The 27,474-nt window shown below is 41.3% G+C and overlaps 1 protein-coding gene across 1 annotated transcript in view; it reads left to right on the forward strand.

Annotated features, from left to right (window-relative positions):
- LOC122561122 (guanine nucleotide-binding protein subunit alpha-14) overlaps nucleotides 1–27,474 on the forward strand; it is a 176,350-nt gene that overhangs the window by 134,884 nt on the left and 13,992 nt on the right. Inside the window, exons 3-5 of the mRNA XM_043712573.2 lie at nucleotides 4,670–4,824; nucleotides 17,473–17,601; nucleotides 23,495–23,624. Of these exons, the coding sequence (XP_043568508.1) occupies nucleotides 4,670–4,824; nucleotides 17,473–17,601; nucleotides 23,495–23,624 (414 nt within the window). The remainder of the gene's footprint in view (nucleotides 1–4,669; nucleotides 4,825–17,472; nucleotides 17,602–23,494; nucleotides 23,625–27,474) is intronic.

Genomic DNA, 27,474 nt, shown 5'->3' on the forward strand with positions numbered 1-27,474 from the left:
ATCTCCAGTCCAAATGGTCTTCCTTTGCTCTAATGCTGGGCCCTCTGGTCTTAGACACTCCTACCAATGGAAACATCTCGCCAAAATCCATTCTCTCCAGGCCATTCAGTTTCAATTAGATCTCCCTTTATCCTTATCAATTCCATCGAATATAGTCCGAGTCCTCAAACATTCCTCATATGTTAAGCTTTTCATTCCTGAGACCATTCTTGTGAACCTTCTCTGAACACACTCCAGGGCCAATACGTACCTTCTGAGATATTGGGCCCAAAGCTGCACACATTACTCCAAATGTGGTCTGACCAGAGTATTTTAGAGACTCTGAAATACATCCCTACTTTTATATTCAAGTTTCCTCAAAACAAGTGCCAACTGCCTTCCTATCGACTGACTCAACCTGCAAGTTTACCTTGAGAGAATCCTGGAGTAGAACTCCCAATCTCTTTGCACTTCAGACTTCGGAATTTTCTCCCCATTTAGAAAATAATCCATACTTCTATTCTTCTCACCAAAGCACATGACCTCTCACTTTCCCACATTGTACTCCATCTGCCACTTCTTTGCCCACTCTCCTAACCTGTCTAAATCCTTCTACAGCCTCCCCACCACCTCAATACTATCTGTCCCTCTAGCTATCTTTGTATTGTCTGCAAATGTAGCCAGAATGCTGTCAGTTCCTTTGTCTAGATCATTAATATATAAAGGGAAAAGCTGTGGTCCCAACACTGACCCTTGCAGAGCTTCACTTGTTACTGGCTGCCGTCTTGAGGGACTCTTTTATCGCCCGTACTGGCTTTCTATCCATGTTAGCACCTTGCCTGAATCCCCAGGACCCTTACCTTGCTGAGCAGCCTCCTATGCGGCACCTTGTCAAAGGCCTCCTTGAACTCCAGGTAGATAACATCCATTGGCTCCCCTTGGTCTGACCTGTTCTTTTCTTCCTCAAAAGATTCTTTCAGATTTTCAAGCGTAACCTCGCTTGATGAAACCAAGCTGACTTTGTCTTAGTTTACCATACACTTCCAAGTATTCAGAAATCTCAACCGTTACAATGGATTCCAGGACCTTACTCGCGACTGAGGTTAGGCTAATCAGCCTGTAGTTTTCTGCCTTTTGCCTTACTCGCTCTTTCAACAGGAGTGTCATGTTAGCGATTTTCCAGTCCTCTGGGACCCTCCATGACTCTGGCGATTTCTGAAAGATCACCTCTAAGACCTCCACTATCTCTGCAGCTATCTCCTTTAGAACTCTGGGGTGTAGTCCATCCGGTCCAGGTGATTTATCCACTTTCAGGATGTTCAGGTTTTCTAGCATCTTCTCTTTGGTGATGGCCACTATGCTCAGCTCCTACTCCAACACTCGAAATTTTGGGGTCTTTCTTGTATCTTCCACCATGAAGACTGACGTGAAGTAAGTATTCAGTTCTTCAGCTTTGTTCTTGTCCCCCACTACTATCTCTCCAGTATCATTTTCCAGGGCCCAATGTCCACTTTTACCACTCTTTTGTCCTTTGTGTATCTTAAGAAACTCTTACAGTCTTCCTTTATTATTACTGACTGGCTTACCATCATATTTAATCTTCTCCCTCCTTATTTATTTCTTGGTTGCCCTTTGTTGGTCTTTGTAAGCTTCCCAATCCTCCAGTTTCCCACTGCAATTTGCCACATTATATACTTTTTTTGCATTTATGTAATCCCTGACCTCCATATTCGGCCACGGTTGCCACATCCTCCCTTTAGTATACTGCTTTTTTCCTCAGGATGAATTTTTGCTGTGTCTCCTGAATTGCTCCCAGAAACCCCTGCCATTGCTGTTCCACTGTCTTTCCTGCTAGACAATTATGCCCCGCTCCTCCCTCAAGTCTCTGTAGTGGCTTTGTTCCGCTGTAATACTGTTACCTCTGATTCTATCTTCTCCTTCTCAAATTGCAGAGTAAATTCAATCATATTATGATCACTGCCTCCTAAGGGTTCCCTCACCTTAAGCTCCCTGATCAAGTCTTCCACATTGCACAAATCTAAATCCAATATTACCTGTTCCTTAGTGGACCCCACCAAGCCATCTCATAGACATTTCACAAATTCCTTTTCTTGCAATCCACTGCCAATCAGATTTTCTCAGTCCACCTGTATATTGAAATTCCCCCCCCCCCGCCCCCATGATCCTGTAATTTTTCGTTTCTTACATATCTTTTCTATCTCCTGATGTCTTGTGCCCCAGCTCCTGATTACTGTTTGGAGGCCTGTGCATAACTCCACCTACAGTTTTTTTTTAACCTTTGGCAGTTCCTCAATTTTACCGACACAAATTATACACTATCTGACCCTACTTGATTTCTTGCTGTCGACTTAATTTCAGTCCTTACTAATAAGGCAACCCTATTCCTTCTGCCCATCTGCTATTAAGCTAGTTATTTTTAAAACTTAATTTGAAGTTTCTTCATCTGCCATGGTGGGATTCAAACCCACGTTCCCTGAACATTCGGCTATGCTCTGGATTGTGAGTCCAGTGACATTACCACTATGCCACCATCTCTACTAATGGGGACATCTGGTTGCAAAATGACAAGCAAGGCCCTGGAATAAATGAAAATTAAACAAGCTAGTTTTAAAAGTTAATTCCAACTGTAAGATTTGCATTCAAGGTCAGAGGTAGAATTGTGAAGCATTTGTTGGCTTTGTAATGAAGCTAGCAGATCTACTTTATTTAATATAAGGTTTGCATTGTTTATGCAGTCTCCAAATGAAAGGAGATTGAAAACCCCTTGGAATCAAGAGAGTTCCTTGACAAGGCCAGTAATTCTAGGAGAGGGGTTGTTTGAACAAGAAAAATGGCTAACGCCAACTTTTTTATATGTTACAGAATCAGTTATGTCAAGTTAATGTAATTTACATTTCCTGTTTGAAGATATTCCAAAAAATGCTACATTTCTGTAGATGGGCTATGGGGATAGAAGGTTCTTTTTGTTTATTTATTTGCTTCACTGAATCTGAGCTGATTGAGAAAGCCTAATTATAATTGTTAGTAGGCTTGCACTTTAAGTGATGAAACTACTAACTATATCAATGTCCATGTGAGCTTGAGTTCAGTTTTCATTCCAAGAGGGATAAAGCAGCTGGAAGATTTGTCTAGCTTGGAACCAGAGAAATCTACAGTAAACCTCACGGTGAATATCAACAGGCAGCTTGGAGAATTCATGGAAGTGCAAGTTTATGCTGAGAAGTTCCTAGTTTTTGAAGGGAATTCACAGGATTGTTCAGCTAATACCTAATGGAAGGATGTCCATTACATTTCATACCTTGGAGAATAGTTGGAAACTGGAGTAGTGACATACCTTTTTGCTTGATCCTCGGAAATTTGAATGAATCTTTAAACTTTTTGTGTAAGGGAAAGATGCAGGGAAAAGTAGAGTTGAGTCTATAGCCTTTGTCTTTATAGGGTATTGCTTAAGGTAGTGCTGTTTGGTTCGTTGAATTTTTCTCCACGCAAAGTAAATGTTTTTGTTTAAAAACATGAAATTCCTGAACATAATTCTTTTTCAGTTAGTCACTGGGTGTTCTGAGCTGTCTTCAAACATTAACAGTTTGTAACAGAATCATAATAATTGCAGAGTTATTATTGCACTGGCAAACATTATCAATCAACTTTTACTGAGTGTTTTCACTGTTCCCCAATCCTGCACTGCCTGGTTCTATCTCTTACCCAAATTCTGCAAATCTGACTGCCACGGTCGACCAATTAATTCCGCCTGTTCGTGCCCCACCGTACTCGTCTCCACTTATCTCGACTCAGCCCTTTCCCCTTGGTCCAAGAGCTTCCCACATATGTTCGGAACACCATCCACACTCGCCACCACCTCCATGAATTCCAATTCCCCAGCTCCCAACACCATCTTTACCATGGACATCCAATCGCCGTACACCCATATCCCCCATGAGGAAGGCCTCAAAGCCCTCATTGTTTCTTCTCCCACCGACCCAACTAACCTCGCTCCAACAACACACTCATTTGGTGGAACTGGTCCTCACCCTAAACAATTTCTACTTTCAATCCTCCCTTCAAACCTCCACCCTTGAACCTCGTCTCTCTGTTATGATTCAAAAAAGTCTTAATAGTTTTGCTATGACCTTCATACAAAATGTCTCATACTTCAGTGAAATATATTCAATTACGAAGTGAAGTTATAGAAAATCAATATAGTTGAAAAGTGAAGCCTGTTATCAGAGCTTAGGTGCCTATTTTAACCATTGATATAGGAAATATTCAAAATTAGTCAGATCCATGTGACCAATTTTTATTTTCATTTTTTGTCGTCTTCTGTCTTTTTTGTTGTGTTTTATGTTTAAAATGACTGGATTCCTTCATATAAAATGGATGAAAAATAAGGTCTCTTGGCCAAACCTTCATGCAACCAGAATTAAAACATTGCCATAATAAATGTGTATTGACAAGCTAATCCATTTGAAGGAATAATTATTTAAAGGAAACACCTCAATGCTTGACATTTCCTGAACTTGTTGATGTGTTCCATTAAAAGCAATGAGCAGACAAATAGAACTTGTAAATTTCCATGAAGATGCTTCCGTTAAAAGTTTTCTTCTTTGCAATTTATGATTTTGATGAACACAAATATGACAAGACTTTTAAATATCTTAATTTTTTTCAATAGGACAATGCAAATATGGTCCGAGAAGTGGAGGTAGATAAAGTAGTCACGTTTGAGCAAAAATATGTTGAAGCAATAAAGAAATTATGGAGTGATCCTGGCATCCAGGAGTGTTACGACAGACGTCGAGAGTATCAGTTGTCTGATTCTGCCAAATAGTAAGTATGAAATTTGTTCTAAGCTATCATCATCATCATCATCAAGTTTTCTATACTCTCCCATCTTTCATCTATCAGCATTTAGCAGAGACAGTACCAAAAATTGTTTTCTTATTTGGATCTTTGGGAATTGGTCTTCCTGTGTGACATCACAAATGTTTATTATTCGTTTTCCTGCCTTTCCGAACTCCATCTTGAGTGACTGTTGCAGAATGTCAAGTTTAGCTGCTTGAATAGAGTAATCAAGGAAGCTGAAAGATAACACAAATTTTGCACATTGCCCAGGATATGTCTTGTGTAAGAGACCGTGTGGTTTTATTCTAATACAGCTCTTCATTTAAATTCTTCTCTGTAATATGCCCTGCACTACAAGTTTAAAACGGGGCATGGCAAAATAAAATCAAAAGAAGTACCTTCCTCAAGTCCTGTAGTTGGTCAGATCCATGTCTCCGATTTCAATTTCTGACATTTGTCTGTCTTTTCTTTGTCGTCTTTCATCTTCCATAATGTTTTATTGTCATCTTGTTTGTCATTGGCACCTTGATTAGAATCTCAACAATGTGGATACAGGCCATTTGGTCCAACAAGTCTATACCAACCCTTCAAAGAGTTTCCATAGCTAATCCTCCTAGCTTGCACATGCCTGGAGATTATGGGCACTTTTGCATGGCTAATCCATCTAACATGCACATCTTTGGACTGTGGGAGGAAACAGGAGAACCCGAAGGAAAACCCACATAGACACATGGAGAATATGCAGACTCCACACAGACAGTCACCCAAGAATGGAATCGAAACAGTCCCTGGTGCTGTGAGGCAGCAGGGCTAACCACTGAACCACTGTGCTGCTGTTCTGATGTCTCCAGTTTTACTTGGCATTACCACAATATTTGTTTGATTACCCTTCACTATTTTTCGCTGTGTTTTATCCATTCCTCTTCCAGTTCCACTGTGTTTAAGTCTCTAAAAATTGCATCACTTTATCTAGTTCTGGAACTTTATCTTTTTCTTGCAGTAGTTGCCATCTCTATCACTCACCTTGACACCTTTCCACACTGTCCATTGCAGATGGTACCATTTCAGTCTCCTCTTGGCTACTTACTCCATTGCTTCCACAGTCTTGTGATGTTCTTGTTCTCGACTTGTCCTTTATCCTTTCCTATCATTCCACATACCCATCTCTACATGTGCATTACATTAATGTCCAGTTGGTCTTTCACTCCTCCTGAGGTTGCTCAAATACCTGTACGATATCACAAGGTTGATCACACAGTGGCCTTATACATATTGATTTCAGTTTCAAAACTTTTCTATCACACGCCATTCTTCACTGTGTATCTTGCAGATCCTCCAACCACAGCTGATCTATTGCTCAATTTCCATCTCCACACTTCATCTTTTGCAAGGACTGATTTGTAGGTACCACTTTTTATTCATTCATGGCATGTGGTGTTTATAGATAGATCAGCATTTATTGCACTTCCCTAATTGCCCAAAGTTGTGTTTGAGACTCAACTCGGGGCAGCACGATGGCTCAGTGGTTAGCACTGCTGCCTCACAGTGCCAGGGACCTGGGTTCACTTTCTGCCTTGGATGACTGTCTGTGTGAAGTTTGTACTTTCTCCCTGTGTCTGTGTGGGTTTCCTCTGGCTCTGGTTTCCTCCCACAATTCAAATATGTGCAGGTCAGGTGAATTGGGCATGCGAAATTGCTCATTGTGTTAGATGTATTAGTCAGGGGTAAATGTAGGGTCTGGGTGGGTTACTCTTCAGAGGATTGGTGTGGACTTTTTGGAGCGAAGGGCCTGTTTCCGTATTGTAGGGAATCTAATCCACATTGCTGTGGCTCTAGAGTTGGATGTTGGCCAGACTGGGTATGGATGACAAATTTCCATCCCTAAAGGATACTTGTGAGCTAGATGGATTTTTATGATAATTAATAGTGGTTTCATGATTGTCATTAGACCCAACGTTTTATCCAGATTTCCTTTAAACTGAATTCAAATTTCACAATCTGCCATGGTGGGACTTGAAATCATAACCCTAGCATAACCATAACCTAGTCATTGTTTTTACCTCATAACCATAACCTCGGCCTATGCATTAATAGTCCAGTCATGTTAAGGGAAGTCAATGATGTGATACCAATGTATTCATTTTTTCCAAATCTTCACTTTATTTCATCACTTTGATTCTCTTCCTAGGCCTCATGCTTACATCCCATTAAATTAAGTTTTTGGCCTACTCATCTTCGTAAATGTCTTCGTGTTCTCCACTAGAGAATGTCCATAACATTTTTCATGCTATTCAATGCCATACGCTCAATGTGACAAGGTAATGTTTTGCCTTGTATAAGCTTATACTCCACAACCATCTGATGAAGCAACAGTGTTCCAAAAGCTAGTGCTTCCAAATAAACCTATTGGACTATAACCTGGTATTGTGTGGTTTTTAATTAGGGTGATAAACTTATCCTTGTTAAGCTCCTCTTCCGTTTGGGCATAGCTGCAACTCTTGGCTACTCTTTTGTTGCGGTCTGTCCCCTTTTATAGATTTTCTAAATGATCTGTCTCTGCAGTCTCTTCTATTGTCAATAAACAAAGCCCAAATTCAATCCAGAGAACGCAATCAAAATCTACAAAACAAACATACTTGATCAAGCTTTAAACTGCGTTTAGTTAATCTTACAATGCCGCTTGTTTCAGTTGTTCCTCTCATTCATTCTTTGCTGCAAATGTCAGGACAAAATTAATTAGATGGGCTATCGAACTAATTGTATGAAAATCAGAAGATTGGTTTTGGCTTCCTTTTTTGGATGATTAGCATTATCTACATGAAGTGCTCTGCTATTCTCCTTCAATAAATCTCTATACACAACTTATTAACGTATTATTTTGGGCTGTGTTTTTAATGTCTACATTATAAAGATCCTGCCAAAATGAAAGTATGGCTCAGCATTTCTGAGGAAGCCTTGATCAGAATCTCCTGTCCAAAATGTGGAACACTCTTGTATAAACAAAATGTGTAATAATCTGGGAGAAATTGCCTCTCATCAAACAATCCTGCCTAGACTTGCAATATCTAATTTTAAGGATCATGTGATAAGGAATATAACTTTGTTTGTTTTTGACCTAAAGAAGAGCTTCTGTAATCAATAAATCCATCATTTCCAATTTTATAACACTGCCCCAACTCTATATCTGCTGAAGCATTCATCCATGCTTTGCCATGTTTAGATTTGATTATTCCAATGCTGCCCTACCTTGCCTCCTATTTCTTATGTTCTATAAAATTGAATTCAGACAAAACTCTGTACCTCAATTCACATGATTGTAGTTCACCCATTTTCCCCTTAACTTGTTGATTTAGAATACTGAATGGCCTGGACAGAATAGATGTTGGGACGATGTTTCCATTGGTAGGAGAGACTAGGACCTGAGGGCACAGCCTTAGAGTAAAGGGAGGACCCTTTAGAATGGAAATAAGGAGAAACTACTTCAGCCAGAGAGTTGGGAATCTGAGGAATTCACTGCCACGGAAGGCTGTGGAGGCCAGATCATTGAAAAGACTGAGCCAGATAGGTTCTTGAGTATCAAGGGGATCAACAGTTACGGGGATAAAGCGGGAGAATGGGATTGAGAAATGTATCAGCCATGATTGAATGGCAGAGCAGACTCGATGGGCTGAATGGCCTAATTTCTGCTCCTATATCTTATGGTCTCCAGTGATTTGTGTTGCGTCCCGATCTCATTTTTTTTGTTTTCAAGTCTCTGAACATCAGTGTGTTCACCCCCTATCTCTGTTGCCCTTCTGGGGCCTATATTTCTCAAGTATCTGCACTTCTCCAATTCTGGCCTCTTGCTTATTCAGAGAAGTTAAGAATAGCTTCATGAAAGAATGAAAGAAAAGAAAAGTATACATGTGGCAAAGATTAGTGGTAAGCCAGAGGATTCGGAAAGTTTTAGAAGCCAACAAAAGACATTCAAAAAAAGTAGAAAATAAACTTTAAGGATATATTTGAAAGTAATATCAAAATGGACAACAAAAGCTTCTTTAAATATATAAAAAGGAAGAGAGAAACCAAAGCTCCTTGGTTAATAAGGCTGGATAAATTCTAATGGGAAACCAGGAAGTTCATGAGGAGTTGAATAAGTATTTTGCAAAAAATTTCATGTGGAAGACACAAAAATAGCATTCCAAAATTGCTAAATTTTCATGGGTCAAAAGGAGGAGAGAAATAAAAACCATAACTAGCACTACAGACAAGTGAGTTAAAGACCAATAAGTCCTCTGGTCCTGATGGAATGCATCCCAGAAAATTAAAAGCAGCAGCCATAGAATAGTGGATGCACTGGTCATAATCTTCCAGGAATTCCTAGATTCTGGACAAGTCCAGGAAGATTAGAAAAATGCAAATATAACATCTTTCTTTAAAAAGGGGAGGGGACAAAGAATAGGTTACTATAGGCCAGTTAGCTTAATGTCTTATCATTGTTGGAGTCAATGATAAAGGATGTAATAGCCGAGCATTTAGAAGTGTGCAATATGATCAAGCTGAGTCAGTATGGCTCATAAGGGGGGAATCATACCTGATGATAACATTTACTGGAAGTCTTTTGAGGAGGCAGTAAGCAGAACAGGTAAAGGGGAAGCAGTGGATCTAATATATTTAGATTTTTATCAGGTGCTTGATAAGATATGTGACCATGGTGATGAAGGTAGTAAGTTAACGTGGATAGAGATTGACTTGTAGAAGACCAAGAGTTGGGGTAAGGAGGGGCATTTCACGATGGTAACTGGAGCACCACGGTGATTGTTGCTGGGGCCGTAACTGTTTACAATATACATGAACAACTTGGATGACAAAAATGAATCTATTATAACCAAGCTTGTGAGTGACTCAAAAATAGGTGAAGATGACGCAGTCTGTAGTGGGATATAGACAGGTTAGGTAAGTGGCCAAAGACATGGCAGTGGGAATATTATGTGAGATTATGGATTTTGGCAGGAAGATTAGATGAGCTAAATATTATTTAAATGGAGAAAGACTGCAGAGAGATGCAACACTGGGATTTGGGAGCCCTTGTCCACAAATCATGAAAAAACAACATCGAAGTTCAACAGATAATAGCAAACGCAAATGAAATGTTGGCCTTCACTTCAAAGGGATTAGAGAATAGAAGATAGGAATAGGAGTAGGTCATTGAGCCTCCATTATTGCTAGACTATTAATCCTCAAACTTAGCTAATTTTCTGGGGACGAGGTTTCGTATCTCACCGTGGTAGGTGGTGGAATTTGAATTCAATTGAAAAGAAAACACAAATTTGGAATTAATCTATATATGTGGGTCTGGATGGCGGAGCAAGCCATTCAAGTGTACCAGTTGCTGCAAAGTCTCAAAGAAATGAAACCGGACAGATGACCTTGTGCTGAAAAAGACAATCGCCAAAACAGTCCTGTCAACCCTCCAACATCCTCCTTACTAACACTTGGGGGCTAGTGACAAAATCGGGAGAGCTATCTCAACAGACTAATCAAGCAACAGCCCGACATTGTAAAATATGATTCCGTGAATATGACGTCCCAGATATGACTATCACCATGTCTGGATATGTCCTGTCCCACCAGTGGGACCGCCCCAGCAGAGGTGGCAGCATGGTGGTATACAGTGAGGAGGGAATTGTCCTGGGAGTCCTCAACATTGGTGCAGGACTCCATGAAGTTTCATGACTTCAGATTAAACATGGGTGAGGAAACATCCTACTAATTACCAAGTACTGCCCTCCCTCGGCTCAGTACTCCTCCATGTTGACAATACACTGAGAAAGCGCTGAAGGTGGCAAAATGTACTCTGGCTGGGGGATTTCAATGTGCTCCACCAAGAATGGTTTGGCAGCAACACTACTGTTTGAGCTGGTCGGGCCCTAAAAGACATAGCTGCTACACTGGGTCTGTGGCAGGTGATGAGGGAACCAGCAAGAGGGAAAAAGCATACTTGAATTCATCCTTACCAATCTGCCGTTTGCAGATCCATCTGTCCATGGCAGTATTAGTAAGAGTAACCACCACAGAGTTCTCGTAGAGATGAAATCCCACCTTCACACTGAGAAGACCCTCCATGTGTTGTGTGGCACTATCATCTTGATAAGTGGCTCAGATATGAACAGATCTAGCATCTAAAGACTGAGCATCCATGAAGTGATGTGGGCCATCAGCAGTAAAATTGTATTCCACAATAGCCTAGTATATCCCCCATCAAGCCAGAGGATCAACGGAGAGTGCGCAAGAGCAGCACCAGGCATACCTGAAAATAACCTGGTGAAGCTACCAAGCAGGACTACTCACATGCCATACAGCATAAGCAGCAAATGATAGAGCTAAGCGATCCCACAATCAGTGGATCAGATTTAAGCTCTGCAATCCTGCCACATCGAGACATACATGGTGCTGGACAATTGAATAATACCACTGGAGGAGGAGGCTCCACAAATACCACCCCCCCCCCCCCCCCCCCCCCCAAAATGATGGAAAAGCCCATCACATTAGTGGAAAATATAAGGCTGAAGCTTTCTCAGCAGTCGTAAGCCAGAAATGCTGAGTGGATAATCCATCTTGGCCTCCTCCAGTCGTCCCCAATATATCCCCAGATACCAGTTAATTCACTCCATGTGATTTGAATACGCTGGATATTTTAAAGGCTATTGGCCCTGCCAACATTCCGGCAATAGTACTGAAGACTTGTGCTCCAGAATTTGCCGCTCCCCTAGTGAAGCTTTTCCAGTACAAAAGTAGGATAAATCCAACCCAGCCAAATACCGCCCATCTATATTCGATCACATCAGTAAAGTGATCGAAGATGTCATCAAAGTTTCCATTAAGCAGTTCTTGTTTATCAATAACCTGCTCAGTGACGGGGTAAAAACAATGACTGCAGATGCTGGAAACCAGATTCTGGATTAGAGTGGTGCTGGAAAAGCACAGCAGTTCAGGCAGCATCCGAGGAGCAGGAAAATCATTGTTTCAGGCAAAAACCCTTCATTCCTGATGAAGGACTTTTGCCTGAAACGTCGATTTTCCTGCTCCTCGGATGCTACCTGAACTGCTGTGCTTTTCCAGCACCACTCTAATCCAGAACCTGCTCAGTGACGCCTGGTTTGAGTTCCACGATGGTCCACTCAGTTCCAGACTCATTACAGTCTTGTTCAAACATGGTCAAAAGAGCTGAATGTATGGGATGAGATGAGAGTGACAGCCTTTGACATCAAGGAGTGTGACATCAAGGAGTCCGAGCAAAACTGGAATCAATGGGTATCGGGGGAAAACTCTCTGCTGGTTCGAGTCATACCTGACACACAAGGTGGTTGTAGTTGTTAGTCATCTCGGCTCCAGGACATCTCTGCAGGAGTTCCTCCTGGTAGTGTTGTAGCCCAGCCATCTTTAGCTGCTTCATTAATGAACTTCCTTGGATTGTAAGGTAGGAAGTAGGGATGTTTGTCGATGATTGCACAATGATCAGTACCATTTGCCATCCCTCATATACTGCAGCTGTCTGTGTTCAAATGCAACATGATCTGGACAATATCTAGGCTTGGATGGACCAGTAGCAAGTAACATTGATACCACACAATGCCAGCTGTGACCATCACTAATAAGAGACTATTTAATCACCATCTCTTGACATTCAATGGTGTTACCACCACTGAATCCCCCAGTATCAACATCCGGGTGTCATCATTGACCAGAAACTTAACTGGACTCGCCACGTAAACACAGTGGCTACATGAGCAGATCAGAGGCTAGAAATACTGTGGCGAGTAACCTGACTCCCCAAAGCCTGTCCACCATCTACATGGCACCAGTCAGAAGTGTATTGAATAGTCCTCACTTGCCTGGATGAATACAGCTCCAAAAACACTCAAGCTTGACAGCATCCAAGACAAGGCAGCCCGTTTGATTGGCACTACATCCACAAGCATGGACCCACTACACCACTGATGCTCCGTAGTAGCAGTGTGTACCGTCTCCAGGATATACTGCAGAAATTCACTCAAGATACTCATTCAGCACCTTCCAAACCCACAACCACAGCTTGCTAGGAGGACAAGGGCAACAGATACGTGGGAATGCCACCACCTGCAAGTTCTCTAAGCCACTTACCATCCTGACTTGGAAATATATCGCTGTTCCTTCACGGTCACTGGGTCTAAACTGTGAAATTCCTTCCCCATGAGCATTGTGGGTCAACCCACAACAGGTGGGCTGCAGCAGTTCAAGAAGGCAGCTCACCACCACCTCAGGGAAAATTAGGAACAATAATGAATGCTGGCCATCCAGCAACAGCCACATCTCACAAATGTATTAAAAAAAGTAAGATTGTGGCTGATTTGAAACCTAACTCCATATTTCTGCCTTGGGCCTGTAATTCTTGGTACCCTTATTTAATAAAAAAATGTTTGCCAGATTTAAATTTAACAATTGAATTACCATCAATCGTCATTGAAAAAGAGAGTTCCAAACTTTTACAATTCTTTGCATGTCGAAATGCTTTCTAACATCTCTCCTGAACGGTCTGGCCCTAATTCTTAGGCTATGCCCCTGGCTGTAGAATCTCTAACCAGTGGAAAGTTTATGTACTCTGACTTTATTTGTTGTTATCCTGAAGACCTCAATTAGATCACCCCTAATCTCACCCAAAGGGTGATTTTGCTGAAACTGTACAAGACCACATCTGGAATACTGTGAACAATTTTGGGCTCCTTACTGGCATTGGAGGCAGTCCAGAGAAGGTTCTAGCCTGATACTAGCAATGATGGGGCTGTCTGTTTTAAGAGGAGAGGTTGAATAGGTCAGGCCAATAGTTAATGGGATATAGAAGAATGAAAGGTGACATTCTACAAACGTACAAGATTCATAGAGGACTTGGTAGGGTAGATGCAAAAAACTAGTTTCCTCTTGTGGGGGAGTGTGCGACCAAAGGGCATAATTTGAGCACAATGGGTTGCACCTTTCAGAGGGTTTTTGAGGGTTGTGAAGCTGTGGGATTACTTATCACACAGGGTTGTTGAGAGTTGGTCATTAAGTATCTATGGTCTAATTGAATGGCAGAATAGTCAGTCATACAGCACAGAAGGATCCCTACAGCCCATTGAGTCTCCATTGACCTATCTATATGTATGCCACTTTCCAGCACTTGATCCATTACCTGAATGTTGTGAACATTTGAAGTGTTCATTCACATACTTTAAAGGTTGTGAGCCTTATCGATGACTACTCTCCCAGATGGTGCATTGCAGATTCTTATCACTGTCTGAATGAAGAAAGTTTTGTCAAATTCTTTCTGTCCCCTCTTTTTATTAACTCATTGATTAATGGGCATAGCTGCTTTTGACCACACTGTCAATGCCCCTCATAATTGTACATAACTAAATCTCATTCCATCTCGATCTTCTGCAAAGAAGCTGACCTGGGGTTATGCAGTCTCTCCTCATTGCTAAAATGTTCCAACCCAGGCAACATCCTCGTGAATCTCTTCTGCAACCCCTGCACATCCTTCTGCAATCACATCCTTCCTATAGTGTGGCAATCAGAGCTGTACACAGTTGTGGGTTAACCAGTTTTGTACATCTCCTACATAGCCTCCTGCTGTTATGACCTATGTGTGACTGGAAGCTGTATTCTGCTAACCTGTTAGGGATCTGTGGACAAGCACCTCAATATTCCACTGTTCTCTGAGCTTTCTAGCATCCTCCCCTTCACTGAATAGTCCTTTGTGGTGGTGTTTCTTTCAAATTGTATCACCTCGTTCGTGCCAGGGTTAAATTTAATTTGCCGATCTGATCAATCTCCTATATCCTCCTTAACTTAAGACCTTCTTCACTATCAGTCATTCAGCCAATCTTCATGTAAATGTTATACCACCACCCTCTGTCTCCTATCAGGAACCTAATTTTGGATCTATTTTGCCAAGTTACTCTGGCTGTCATGTGCTTTTACCTTCTTTATCCACCTCCCATGTGGGACCTTATAAAAGGCTTTATTGAAATCCATATGAGCTACATCAACTGCACTACCTTAATCTAAAGGAGAAAGTGAGGTCTGCAGATGCTGGAGATCAGAGCTGAAAATGTGTTGCTGGAAAAGCGCAGCAGGTCAGGCAGCATCCAGGGAACAGGAGAATCGACGTTTCGGGCATAAGCCCTTCCTGAAGTAGGGCTTATGCCCGAAACGTCGATTCTCCTGTTCCCTGGATGCTGCCTGACCTGCTGCGCTTTTCCAGCAACACATTTTCAGCTACCTTAATCTAAACACTTGGACCCATCTTTGCAAAATTAAATCAAATTTGTTAGATGTGACCTCTTTTTGACAAAGCCATGCTGTCTCTTCCTGATCAAATCTTGCTTCTCCAAGTGGCGATTAATACTCTCCTTTGGAATTTTCTCCAGTGGTTTCCCTAATCTGGTTGAATGGCCGCCTGCTGCTCATAGGTCTTAGGGTGGTCTTATCCTAGTTGTTGCACCATGGGCACTTCAGCTTTAACTACCTAAATTCATTGTTTGGAATTACCTCCTTATTCCCTCTATCTTTTGAAGTGCTCCTTCAAACCTACATGTTGACAACTTCTGCGTATGTGTGTAATACCTCCTTATGTCTCTTTGTCAAGTTTGTTAATCCCCCTGTGAATTGCTTTAGGACATTTTCTGACATTAAAGTGCTACATATGTGCAAGTTGTTTCTTTAAAAATAAGTTAAATCTCATCTTGACATGCTGCACACTTGTGAAAACAAGCTCTTTATCTCAAGTTGACTTCATCTGTCTCAACCTCAATTTATTTCCATGATATAACATTGACAAAGACATATTGTTATAGGCAGCCATTATGGAAAAAGTATTAAAGCAATTGAGCATATACAGTGCAGACTTGTCTGAGTGATAACAGCAATGAAAAGCTGTAGCTATGAGAAACTGCTACACTCCATGGGAGCAGAGGCACATCATGCATTGAAAAGTATAGCAGCATGGATTGAAAATATGTTTGAGAAGAGGAAACAGTGTCAGTGTTAGGTTCATATTATTCTCTGTATCTGTATTTGTAGAGGTGATTTGAATTGTGGTTTTGAGGGAAGGGAATGACAGTGTTAAAATGTCTTCCTTATATGAAAGAAAGAAAATAGAGAACCCTAGTCTGGAGAGCACATATTACTTGGATTTATCAATATAGTAATAGGAAATTGTGGCTTAGGGCAAATTGGAATTGTTTCCATTGGAACTGTGAGACTCTGACTATATTTAATTGATACTTTCAAAGTATTGTAGGGTTTTGAAAACTATTTTCTCTGTTTCCAGTAATGAGGGATAACTCATTTAGAAATATTATTGTAAATAACGAGAGTTTCATAGATTTTGATGTAGTGATTGATTAGAATTTCAAATACTTTACTGTTAAAATTTCTTCAATAAAGGAGACATAAGTCAATGAGATGAAAGCAAAACAATGTTGTTAGCTTGAACTGTTCTAGTCAAGAGCCAACAGTGGACTAGTGCCTCTTTTGTTTTGGAGCCCTCAATGGTTATTCATAACTTTTACTTTGCTCCAAACCAAGATTGATAAAAGAAATGAACTGAGAACTGTGAGCTAAAGATGACTTCTGGATTGTGGGTAAAGCTTTTTAAAAGAAAAACGGAGCTGAGGCATGTCCTGGAAGTTAATTACAGGTTGGTTCCTGATCAAAAAGTTCTGCAGACACTTTATCACCAAGGAAAAACATTGTTCCAACAGATAGCAGAAGTTGGCTATTGAGGTCAGTCCATGGAAATTCATTCCAGCAAGTCTGGCAAAGACCTTGTGCTGAGACAGATGGCAGATGTTGAATAGTAATTTGGACATGGAGGATATGGTTAAGCTGTCAGGGAGTGATCATAGATTGAATTGTGTTTTGGATATGAAGAAAGAATCTGGTTGTTTGCGCTACAGTACACCAAGATTTGAAAGCTCCCAGTCTAACCTCTCTGTATGACACCCTCTGAGTGACTGTAAAGGTGACTCTGATCAACATACTCAGTCAACCATCATCTATCACTATGGAACAACATATCATGAAAACCACTTAAGTAATCTGCCAGTTTTGTTATTTCTTTTACTCCCTTAAGTGTTTATCTGTTTTCCTTTTGTGTGAATGGGCCTGAAAAAAACCTCTGGGTAAGTATAGACCAATTAGATTACTTTGCTGTTTAACTTTTGCTGTGCTCAAGTTACTATATTGGTAATAAATTGCTAAGTCTTTTGTTTAATATGCAAATCAATGTTTGGAATTAATTATTCATTTCGATTGGCTATTCAAAAGTCTGGTTAGGAAACATTGGGGTCAATTTTGAGGGTTTTTTTTTAAGGCTTTGATTTTACTGTTGCAAATAGAGAAGTAGACAGACTGATTTGGTTTAATCATCTCCGTAACTCTGCTATAAAGTTTTGTTTCTATGGGATTTTGTCACATTTCAGGAACTAGACTAACCAGAAACTATTAAATATGTTTGTCTTCGGCAACTGTTGGTATGCATCAGTTTTAATTCTGCTTTTCTTAAACATTGATGCAGTGAATCACATTGAAGGATTTGTAATTTGCTGTGATTGATCTGTTTTCATTTTCCAGCTATCTTAGTGACGTAGACCGCATTAGTTCACCAATATATATACCAACTCAGCAAGACATACTGCGTGTCAGGGTACCAACAACTGGAATAATTGAATATCCTTTTGATTTGGAGAACATAATCTTCAGGTATTGAAACTGGATAGTTAGAAATGGTTTTTCATTTTAATGTGAGAAAGCACCATGTTAATTTCACATGAATCAAAACATAATATCTGTGTAAAAATGGAGACTTATTTACATCGCTTGTTCAGGGAACACAGTTTGAGAAACACATAGCACTAACTTGGCTATTGTATTTACCACAAGCTCAAATTAATACTAAATCCCAAGTCAGTCAGCATTCTGATAACTGAAATGCAATGACTGACTAACCATCTTCGAACCTTTCTGGATTCTAATGTTTGACTTTGTGATTTCTTGAACTGATGATTTACTCCGTGTGCATTTTTTGATAACACACTGGCAATATTTTTATGTATGAATGTGTGCATCAACCTTAATTTATGGTGTAGTAGCCACATTTGCAATCCAAAAGGTGTTAATATAAAAGTCCGGGAATCTAAAGGACAGTTCTCTAAATATTGTGATTTGAAAGATTTTTTATGTATTTAAAGCCATAGCCCTATTTTATTAAATATGCACTTCTGTAAGCTCCTCTGAAAAAGAAGAGAATAAGATTCCTCGAATATTACCTTTGTCTTTGCAATTCAGTCAATGAGTTCCTATCCATCAAAATAAATAAGAAGTCCTGCCTCCAATTGGAGATAGTAGCTAAATTAGCTTCATTTTAAGTAGTTGTGGATTTTCCAGCGTAGGTATTTATAAACTTAGTTTCTTCTTTTTTCAAGCAGTGACATAGTTTCATTTTTTTGGCTGAGACTTAGTGAAGAATGGATCAGTGCATTATAAATTATTTATATTCTCTATTTGCACTTGAAAGAAATACTTCCGTTTGGAAACTACCTGAAAGACCTTGCCTAGTAAGTCTGCCTGGATGCAAGAAGTTTGTGATGTGTGTGTATAAAATAGATAACCTGACTCTTGAATGTGTCCCGTATAAAGGCATCCACTGCAAATACTTCTGTTGTTAAGTGCGAGCATACACATTAAGAGCAAGAATAGGCTGCACGGACCCTCGAACCTGCTCTGTCATTAAATAAGATCATGGCTGATCTCATTGCTCTACATTCCCAATTATATCTGATAATCTTTCGCACCCTTGCTGAGCAACCTCTATCTTAAAGATGCTTCCACAGCCTTTTGAGGAAGGACATTTCAAAGATTCATGACCTTCTGTGAGGGGAAAAAAACCTTTACCTGTCTCTTAAATGGATGATCCCTTATTTTTATATGGTGATCTTTAATTCAAAACTACCTCAAGTGGAAGCATCCTTACCATATCTGCTCTGTCAGGACCCCTCAGGATCTTGATTGTTTCAGTCAAGTTGCCTGTTACACCTCTAAACTCCAGCAGCTACAAGCTGAGCCTGCCCAATCTTTCCTTATGTATGATAATCCACCCATTCTAGGTTTTAGTCTAGTCAACCTGCCTGAACTGCTTCCAAGATGCTTGAATTCTTTCTTAAATAAGGAGACCAGTGTTATGTATGGTGGTCCAGATGTGGTCTCCCCAGTGCTCTGTGGGTTTGAAGAATGACCTCCCTCCTTGTATTGCATTCCACTCTGAATAAACAATAATATTCTCTTAGCTGTCATTATTCTTTGTTAAACCTTTGCAGTAACCTTGTGTATTTTATGCACAGGGTCACCCAGATCTCTTGTATCTCCAAGTTCTGTAATCTCTCACCATTTGGATTATATGCTTTATTTCTATTCCTGTTTGCAAAATGGACAGTTTCACATTTCCCTTTGTCAGATCTTTGTCCACTCACTTATAACCCATCTGTATCTGGTGTTGTAATGCCCTCTACTACACAACTGGCTTTCTTGGCTATCTTTGTGTCTCAAGCAAATGTAGCAGCCATACTTTTGACTCCTTTCACAAAGTAATTTATATAAATTGTAAGAATTTGAGGTCCCATTACTGGTCCTTGTGGCACGCCAGACATCATGTCATACCAACTGGAAAATGACCATTTAAGTCTACACTTGGCTTGCAGTTAGCCAGCCAAACTTCATGTCAATATGTTACACCCTACACCGTGGACTTCTGTTTCCCACCAAACCTTTGTGGCACCTTATTAAATGCCTTCTGAATCTAAGTACAGAGCATGCACCAATTTCCCTTTTATTCAAAGCACATGTTACTTCCTCAAGGAGCTCCAATTAATTTGTTAAACATGATTTTTCTTTCTGAATACCATGCTGACCCTCTGCCTGATTTCCTTGAACCTTTGAGTGCGCCTGCCATAATATCTTTGATAATAAAATGGTCCTTTAGTTTCCTGCTTTGAGCGTATCCTTTTTTGAATAAAGGTGTTACATCCACCCTTTCCAATCCAGTGGAACCTTCCCCCAAATCTATGGAGTATTGGAAAATTACTACCAATGCATCAAGTGTCTCATGAGCCATTTCATCTTAGTTTTTTTTGAGAAATATTGTTTCACAGATCCATATCCATACGTTGAATTATTGCAACAAACTACTTTCAGAGACATACAAAGGTTTTGTTGTAGATGAGTTCCACTTTCCCCTTCTGGATCCTTTCCTTGTCTGGAAGTCAACATTCCAATGGGGAAGAACCCTTTTTTGAAACCATGATTTGGAGATGACGGTGTTGGACTGGGGTGTACAAAGTTAAAAATCACACAACACCAGGTTATAGTCCAACAGGTTTAATTGGAAGCACACTAGCTTTCAGAGCGTCGCTCCTTCATCAGGTGATAGTAGAGGGCTCAATCCTAACACAGAATTTATAGCAAAAACTTAGTGTGATGTAACTGAATTATACATTGAAAAATTGATAGTCTGTTAAATCTTTCATCTGTTTAAATACCATGATAGTTTCACTTCTTTCATGTGTACATCACAAAACTTTTTATTAAAAAGTTGCATTCTTGGGTTAGCTGTTAACAATGGTGATAGCTAGACAATATGTTGAAGGTATTAGCCCCCTGTGTTCTCTGTCTATGCCATGATGTTTAGATTGATTCTAATCTAAAAAGGGAGATAATGGGGTTTTACATGAATGCATGCAGTTTTTGAGCAAAATACACTGTAACCCTGCAAGTACAAATTCACCCCACAAAATATGTGTGTATGGGTCTTTGTCTGTCTGTGTGTGGGTCTGTCTGGGTTGGGGGTTGTGTGTGTGTAGTGAGTGTAGGGTGCATGTGGGAGTGTGTATGTCTGTAAGGGTGGGTGTGGGTGTCTATGTGCACACACAGGCACTCCTATGCACACATACACACGGACACCCACACCCACCCTTACAGACATACACACTCCCACACTCTCACATGCACCCCCTCACAGACTTAAGACAGTCTACATTCACTACACACAGACACACACACACACAGACACATACACAGACACACACACACTCTTTCTCGCACTCTAAACCCCCAACCCAGACGGGGACACACACAGACAGACAGACAAAGACCCATATGCACACATGTATTTTGTGGGGTGAATTTGTACTTTCAGGGTTACATTGTACTTTGCTCAAAGACTGCAGGCATTCATGTAGAACTCCGTTATCTCTCTTTTTAGATTAGAATCAATCTAAAAATCATGGCATAGACAGAACACAGGGAGCCAACACCTTCAACATATTGTCTAGCTATCACCATTGTTAACAGCTAACCCAAGAATGCAACTTTTTAATAAAACATTTTGTGACGATGTTTCCATTGGTGAAAGAAGTGAAACTATCATGGTATTTAAACAGATGAAAGACTTAACAATCAATTTTTCAATGTATAATTTTGTTACATCACACTGTAAATTTTTACTATAAATTCTGTGTTAGGATTGAGCCCTCCACTATCACCTGATGAAGGAGCGACGCTCCGAAAGCTAGTGTGCTTCCAGTTAAACCTGTTGGACTATAACCTGGTGTTGTGTGATTTTTAACTTTTTTAAACCAATCTGTCTTGATATGTTCTGGCTCAGTGGTAAGAACACAACACTATACAAAGAACCTCCCTCAAAACCTAGCTGTCTTTTGCTATTAGAGATTAGATTAGATTACATTAGATTACATTACAGTGTGGATACAGGCCCTTCGGCCCAACAAGTCCACACCGACCCGCCGAAGCGCAACCCACCCATACCCCTACATTTACCCCTTACCTAACACTATGGGCAATTTAGCATAGCCAATTCACCTGACCTGCACATCTTTGGACTGTGGGAGGAAACCGGAGCACCCGGAGGAAACCCACGCAGACACGGGGAGAACGTGCAAACTCTACACAGTCAGTCGCCTGAGGCAGGAATTGAACCCGGGTCTCAGGCGCTGTGAGGCAGCAGTGCTAACCACTGTGCCACCGTGCCACCCCGTATTAGATTACATTACAGTGTGGAAACAGGCCCTTCGGCCCAACAAGTCCACACCGACCCGCCGAAGCGAAACCCACCCATACCCCTACATTTACCCCTTACCTAACACTACGGGCAATTTAGCATGGCCAATTCACCTGACCCTGCACATCTTTTGGACTGTGGGAGGAAACCGGAGCACCCGGAGGAAACCCACGCAGACACGGGGAGAACGTGCAAACTCCACACAGTCAGTCGCCTGAGGCGGGAAATGAACCCGGGTCTCAGGCGCTGTGAGGCAGCAGTGCTAACCACTGTGCCACCGTGCTGCCCACCAAATCCACTCTAAATCCTTTTGTTATCAGTACTTTTTTTAAAAACTGGAGCAGATGGGATTTGAAACAGAGCCTTCTGGTCCAGATGTAGGAATAGTGCCCCTCAAATGGAGCCCTCTGGATCAGGGAAAGCCATACCACAATGCCACAAGAGGCCCCAATATTGTTAATTGAGCTGTTTAAAGACATTACCAAATCACCCATGTTACAAATTAAAAGGTCTTATCCTATTTCAAACCTTAACTACTTTGTTTAAAGTCCCACTTAGGTGATGAGATATTTAAAGGTTGTTTAAAAAGTTGGACTTTACAAATTCCAGCGCAACATTTAACACACTTCACTGGTGGAGCTGATTCTTAATAAAACTAAGAATGAAGGTAGTTGTTTCTGTTTAAACTACTATATCCCATTGTCTCTCTGCTGGTGGTCTCTCTCTCTCTGACCAGATATCTTAAATTGAACCAGTCTCATTTGCCAGCATTTAGCCCATATCACTCTAAATCCTTTCCATTCATGTACCCATCCAGATGTCTTTTAAATGTTGTTGTAATTGTACCAGCCTCCACATGCTCTGGCAGCTTATTCCATACATGTATCACCCTCTGCATGAAAATGTTGCCCCTTAGGTCCCTTTTAAATCTTCCCTTCCCACCTTAAACCTATGCCCTCTCGTTTTGGACTCCCCTATCCTGGGAAAAAGATCTAGGTTATTCACCATGTCCCTCATGATTTTATAAATATCTCTCCGGTCGCACCTCAGTCTATTCAGCCTCTCCCTAAAGCTCAAATGCTCCAATCCTGGCAACATCCTTGTAAATCTTTTCTGCACTCTGTCAAGTTTAACAACATCTTTCAATAGCCAGGAGACCAGAGTTGCATGCAGTATTCCAAAAGTGGTCTAACCAATGTCCAGTACAGCTGCAACATGACGTTCCAAATTCTACATTCAATGCAGTGACCAACAGAGGCGAGCATACCAAGTGCAGCCTTCTGTACCCTGTCTACTTGGGACTCCACTTTCAAGGAAATATGAGCCTGCACTCAAGTCTTTTTGTTTGGTAACACTTCCCAGGAGCCTACCATTAACTGTATAAGTCTTGCCCTGATTTGCCTTCCCAAAATGCAGGACCTCACATTTATCTAAATTAAACTCCATTCTGTTTGTAGTTTACATATTCTATGTTTGAACATTCAATACTATTGAGTTTGAAACTTTTTTTGGTTTACTTTGTAGGATGGTGGATGTTGGAGGTCAGAGATCTGAACGAAGAAAATGGATTCATTGTTTTGAGAATGTCACCTCAATCATTTTCTTAGTTGCACTAAGTGAATATGATCAGGTTCTGGCTGAATGTGATAATGAGGTAATTATTTATTGGCAATCGTATGATAGGATTGTCAACAAGATCCAACTTTTACTGAAGACTTGTACTTTTTAAAAAAAGTGTTAGAAATTCCGAACGTCTCAAAAAATGGAGGAAATTTCTGAAGTTAATTATTTTTCTGGATCTTGTGTAGTATTGGCATTATCAAAAACAGAGGCACTTATCATAGCTTTGGTAAAGAATAACCAGTGCCATATTCCTCAATTTACACAAATTTTCGTGTCATTTCGTCTGTTTTTAAAAAAAAAACTTTTCCGTGTTCAGTCAGTTTTTTTGCTGAATGAGTCTCTGTCCTGATGCTGAAATTTCTGAAAGGAAATGTTTTACAATGCAATTAATGACCTGGATGAAACACACAGGAAAGAAAGCTTAAATATTAAGTTTATGTTCTTCCATGTAACGATGAAACTTAATTCACTTCGTTTATGAACCTTCTTTTTGTGCTATGTATTTCACTCGGATTATTGATAGTACTGTGGAAAAAAAAACACTGCTGCCTCACAGCGTCAGGGACCTGGGTTCAATTCCAGTCTCTGGCGACTATCTGAGCGGAATTTGCATGCTCTCTCCGTATCTGTGTGGGCTTACTCCAGATGCCCCGGTTTCCTTCCACAGTCCAAAGATGTGCACGTTAGGTGGATTGGCCATGCTAAATTGCCAGTAGTGGCCAGGTTAGGTGGATTAGCCACGAGAAATGCAGACTAACAGGGCAATGGAAGAGATGAGAGTCTGGGAGCGATGCTCCGAGGAGAGCCAGTGTGCACTTAGTGGGCCGAATGGCCTGTTTCTACACTGTAGGGATTCTATGATTGAAAGAATTAGTTTCCTTTCAGAACTTGCCACAAAAATTAATTTCAGTCAAATAACAGAAATGAAGTAAATAATTGACAATGAAAATAATACCAAATAAATGAAATGGGAGTCTGAGTAAGGCGAAGTGGTCTGACTGTTGTACAATTTCCTGTAATTGAAACAATTAATAGCAAGTGAAATCCAAAGTTGTTTCCTTTTGAATGTGAGCTTCATTTATTTATTCTAGTTAAATGCCAATGTAAAAGTTGTAGATTCTGGTTCCAGTTCACTATAATACTGCATACAAAGGGCTTGGATTTTGACTGAATTTGGTGGAAAGTGGGATTTGGGGAATTTCTTGATTTGCTTCATCGTCAAATGATGTGATGTTTTTTCTGGAGCCGCGGAGTGGATCGATGTGGGGATAGGCTGTGCCTTACCCTTGGGTACAGAGCAGGGGCTGGTGAGTGTGGAGTTGAAAAGGTTACTTTACTCAGCAAGTCGTGAGTTCATGGAATGCCCTGCCAGTAGCAGTGGTGGACTCTCCCTCATTATAGGCATTTAAGCGGGCATTGGATAGGCATATGGTGGATAGTAGGCTAGTGTAGGTTAGGTGGGCTTGGATCGGCGCAACATCGAGGGCCGAAGGGCCTGTACTGCGCTGTATTCTTCTATGTTCTATCTATGTTCTATGTTACTCTGGTTCTCCAGGACTTTGTCCCAGTCATTTCTGGAAACAGTAAGCCCTGTAGCCACATGCCCATACGTAACAATCTATGTTAACCGAAGGCCCCAGTGCATGATTTTGCTGGTTTATGCTCCAGTGCCATCGTAGTGCCAAGTTGTAACCTAATCACAATTTCCCCGTATATCCTCCATACCAATTCACCTTATACCCACCATGAGGAATCTCAGAAACCATGCTGAGAAGAAATAAAGTTCTCAATATCTATTATTCCTTTTTATTCATTTGTGGGACATACAGGTTATGCTGACTGGGTCAGCATTTATTGCATTTTCCTGTTGTCCTTGAGAAGGTAGTGGTGAGCTGTCACCTTGAACTGTTACAGGGCATGTACTATTGATAGACCCTCAATGTCTTAAGGGAGGGAAATTCTGGGGATTTGACCCAGCAGCAGGGAAGGAATGGTGATCTATTTCCAAGTCAGTAAGATGAGTGGTTTGGATGGGAAGCTTGCATTTGGTGGTGCTCTAATGTATCTGCTGTCCTTGTCCCTCAAAAAAGATTTTTTTAAAAACTCAATCATGAATGCCTGTTCAAAGCACATAAATTCCCTCCAGACTTAATTAATAATCCCACATCAAATCTTTTAATGACCTCTCTGAGCTGTCAATCAATATATAACAAGAACACCCATTTCCCCTCCACAGTGACGATAGGTTATGGAAAGCAGTCAAATATTCACAATGTTCGAATGAAAGCACTTGTGGTTCTGTCAACGAACAACTATTAAAACAGTTAGAACTGATTTTCATCTGCTCAGGCAGGTTTATGTTAATTTTAAATGGCTGAACATTTAGATAACTTGGCAGCATGATAGTTTGACAGACCGTACCCACCTTTTCACTCAGAATAATGATTGTTTGGAGTACCCTTTTTAAAAGGGTTAAGGAAACTCAGTTAATGAGTGTGTTCATCATAGAGATTGAAAGGGTTTTTCGTATTGATAACATCAAGGAATACTATCATCACATCATCTAGCGGGATGGAACAATCGTGGACTTAATGTGCTCCTGTTCCTGAGACATGCAATTATTGATCATTCCTATTTGTTCTTAAGGTGATGCTGTGCAACTTGATTTTCATTGCTGCCCTCCATCTGATGTAGGTATACCCATAACAGTGATGGACAAACCAAGGACCAGTGTTAAAAAAACGGACGCATTTATAACCATCTTCAGGCAGAAGTACCAAGTGGATGATTCAGCTTGCCATCATTAGTAGGTCACCACATCACATACATCAGTCTTTAACCAATTTGATTCATTCCATGTGATGGAAATGTGTTGCTGGAAAAGCGCAGCAGGTCAGGCAGCATCCAGGGAACAGGAGAATCGACGTTTCGGGCATAAGCCCTTCTTCAGGAATGGGGAAAGTTTGTCCAGCAGGCTAAGATAAAAGGTAGGGAGGAGGGACTTGGGGGAGGGGCGTCGGAAATGTGATAGGTGGAAAGAGGTCAAGGTGAGGGTGATAGGTCAGACTGGGGTGGGGGCGGAGAGGTCGGGAAGAAGATCTCAGGTTAGGAAGGCGGTGCTGAATTTGATGGATTTGACTGAGACAGGGTGGGGGGAGGGGAAATGAGGAAACTGGTGAAATCCGAGTTCATCCCTTGTGGTTGGTTCCGCCCCCACTGATGTCACTAACCTACACGCCCACAACGCCGCATGTGTCTCCGCCCCCACGTCGATCTCCACGCCTAACCCCGCCCCCCCCGGCGAGTTCCGTCACCTCGCCTAACCCCGCCCCTTCGCCGATCTCCGACTGCATGCCTAACCCCGCCCCCACGCCTATTTCCGTCACCACGTCTAACCCCGCCCCTTCGCCTATCGCCGTCACCACGCCCAACCCCGCCCCCACGCCGATCCCCGTCCCCGCCCCCAGACCTAACCCCGCCCCCACACCCACCTCCAGCCCCACACCAGGTCCTAGCTCCCAGCCCTGCCGTGTTTTCACTATCCCTCCAGACCTACCCCTCTCTGAGGATGAAAGATCAGTCCTCAGCAAGGGCCTCACTTTCATTCACCTACGCTCCCGGATTAATGAATTCAACACGCGGCGTGACCTCGAACAATTCTTCCGCCGCCTTCTCCTCTGTGCCCACTTCTTTAACCAAGATTCCCGCCCACCCTCTGACGACCCCTTCTCCCGCCTCCAACACACCCCATCCACCTGGACACCCCGTGCTGGCCTCCTACCTGCCCTCGACCTCTTCATAGCCAACTGCTGTCGCGATATTAACTGCCACCTGAACTCCCCCACCCCACTCACCCACTCCAACCTCTCACCCTCGGAACG

Source organism: Chiloscyllium plagiosum, unplaced genomic scaffold, assembly GCF_037043375.1.
Source record: "Chiloscyllium plagiosum isolate Xiang-an unplaced genomic scaffold, Cpla_swu_hap1 HiC_scaffold_2, whole genome shotgun sequence".
In the NCBI taxonomy this organism is placed as follows: domain Eukaryota; kingdom Metazoa; phylum Chordata; class Chondrichthyes; order Orectolobiformes; family Hemiscylliidae; genus Chiloscyllium; species Chiloscyllium plagiosum.